Source organism: Pleuronectes platessa, chromosome 6 (genome assembly GCF_947347685.1).
Source record: "Pleuronectes platessa chromosome 6, fPlePla1.1, whole genome shotgun sequence".
Lineage (NCBI taxonomy): Eukaryota > Metazoa > Chordata > Actinopteri > Pleuronectiformes > Pleuronectidae > Pleuronectes > Pleuronectes platessa.
Window position 1 is genome coordinate 28914186 of NC_070631.1, and position 2126 is coordinate 28916311.

At 37.8% G+C, this 2126-nt stretch overlaps 1 protein-coding gene across 1 annotated transcript; it reads right to left on the bottom strand.

Moving 5' to 3' along the window:
* Positions 1-436: 436 nt before the first annotated feature.
* Positions 437-966, bottom strand: nppal (natriuretic peptide A-like). The gene is made up of 2 exons (XM_053424704.1): positions 871-966; positions 437-718 (listed from the first exon to the last, which is right to left on the bottom strand). Exons 1-2 carry the CDS (start codon positions 964-966, stop codon positions 437-439), a joined length of 378 nt encoding a protein of 125 aa, XP_053280679.1.
* Positions 967-2126: the final 1160 nt, after the last annotated feature.

Genomic DNA, 2126 nt, shown 5'->3' on the forward strand with positions numbered 1-2126 from the left:
GTGAAGGAGCTGGTGCAATTAAATTAATCGTCTATGTACAGTATAATAAATGTTACTTACTTACATATTAACAAAGATACTGTTTTTCTTGATTCCCCTCAAAAACACCACCTACAGAATATTCATGGTGGATTTGGACATTAAAAAACATTTGCTTAATATGTGGTATTAAATACTGCTAAGGATTTTAAAATCTTTGTATTGTTCTGCTGTGGGCATATATATGCTCCATTATGCTGACTCTGAAAATATGTACTCAAATATGTTAATAAATCTATGCAATCAAATGTACAAATTTCTGTCTTTTCAGTTATGTAAGATATAATTTTAACAAATAAACTAGGGTTTTATTCTTTCTTGGTTGCGATTGGCCAAAATGAATAAATCCATTAACCTGAAATCATACAGTTTTCCCCAAGTTACCTGACTCCTACTTTCAGCATCCCAGTCCGCTGAAAGAGCCGATCCTCTCTAACCGGACGCCAAAGCAGCTCCTCAGGCCGCCCTTCTTGTAGCGGCTCGATGAACGTTTGGAGGTCCTCATGAGGTCCTTAAAGAGATGAGCCAGGATGCTTTGTTTGTCGGGCTCCCAGTACTCCGGAGGATGCTTCTCTGGAGCTCTCCCTATGATCTCCGACTTGTTTCCATCTGTCGCCATCTCCTCAGAGTAATAATACGGCGCTGTGTTGAGCTTCTCTTCTAATATCCGCTTCAAACTCTGAAACACATAAACAAAGAGTTTAACTAATATTAACACACGGCAATATACAGACTGTTTCCAGAAAATCCATAGGATATTTCATCTTCAGTGTCTCTAAAATATGACAGTAATCTGCATCATTATCATCAGTCAAAGGACAGGTCATTCACCTGTATATCAAAATTGGATTTGGCTCCAACTAAATTAATCAATAGAAGCAGAGAGAAACAGTAAACGGAGACACTAGGGTTCGATTTCTTCTGCATGTTTTATCTTTCTATAGTTTTCAGATCAGCCCAGTCAGTCCTGCTCCTCTGACTCTGCAGCGGTGAGCAACTGCTGTGTTTATAGGCTCCACAACCTGATACCATCACAGGGTCTGAGAAAATTAATGAGGCGTGATTATTGCTTCACCACGTGACTGTTGAAAATTGGGACTGGAAGTGTTCACAGGTTAATTCTTCTCTAAAGCTTTCAGGCGACATGACTGATTTGCTTGAAATTTTGCTTTGTGGCCTATAATTATCACAGGCTACCACAGGGGAAAATAAGTCAAACTTTTGTCTTAATTCTTCTTTTTGCTCCATAAACTAAATGAAACTAATCACCAAACTGCTAATTTTGTGGCTGTATTTCATTAACCATTTACAAGTATGTCACTAAACAGAATCTTGATATTCAAGATCCTAAGACCCACATTATGTTTAATAACAAGGTTTTTAAAACAAAATGAAAACGCTTCTTTCCTTTCCACAACCCTAACCATAGAGGCTCTAGTTATAAGACATTTATCCTAATTATTGTAATGAGGCATTAACTACTCTCTGCTGCATGAGGCTTGAATGAATTACACAATAATATTCAATCCCCCAAAAAATTCCAAATTCCATATTGCTACATAAAGGTAACTACATCTTTTAGAAATGTTAGCGCTGACATCATCCATGTTGACTTTGAAAATGTGCACAGGATACAAGCACAGGAGATTATTCTGTTATGTAGAAACAGTTGCTAACTGTTGTTCAGATGAGCTAATAACTATATTTTTAGGGCTGGGCTCGCAGTTTCCCTATTTCTTTCTCTTGCCTTAAGTTAGCTTAGGCTGAGCATATCCTGAATCCACAGTATATCTTCAGTACACAAAGTGAGGGTCACACACTTAACGCTACTTAAGTAAATATTGAAAAATAAGATTTATTTAAAAATGTGTGTGTGTTTTCGCATGTGCACATATCTATGTGCTTGACTTATACTAGTATGCTTTCCCATCATGCCCTATCCCGTTCTCTTCCCACAACTCAATTGACCTGCTTCAATTCAGACAGTACAAAGGACAAACGATGAGCCATTAGCCCTAAACCCTCCGAAACTGACGGCACAGTATGGATGACAGCTTATTGACCTTCTACCATCTTATCAATTGGAA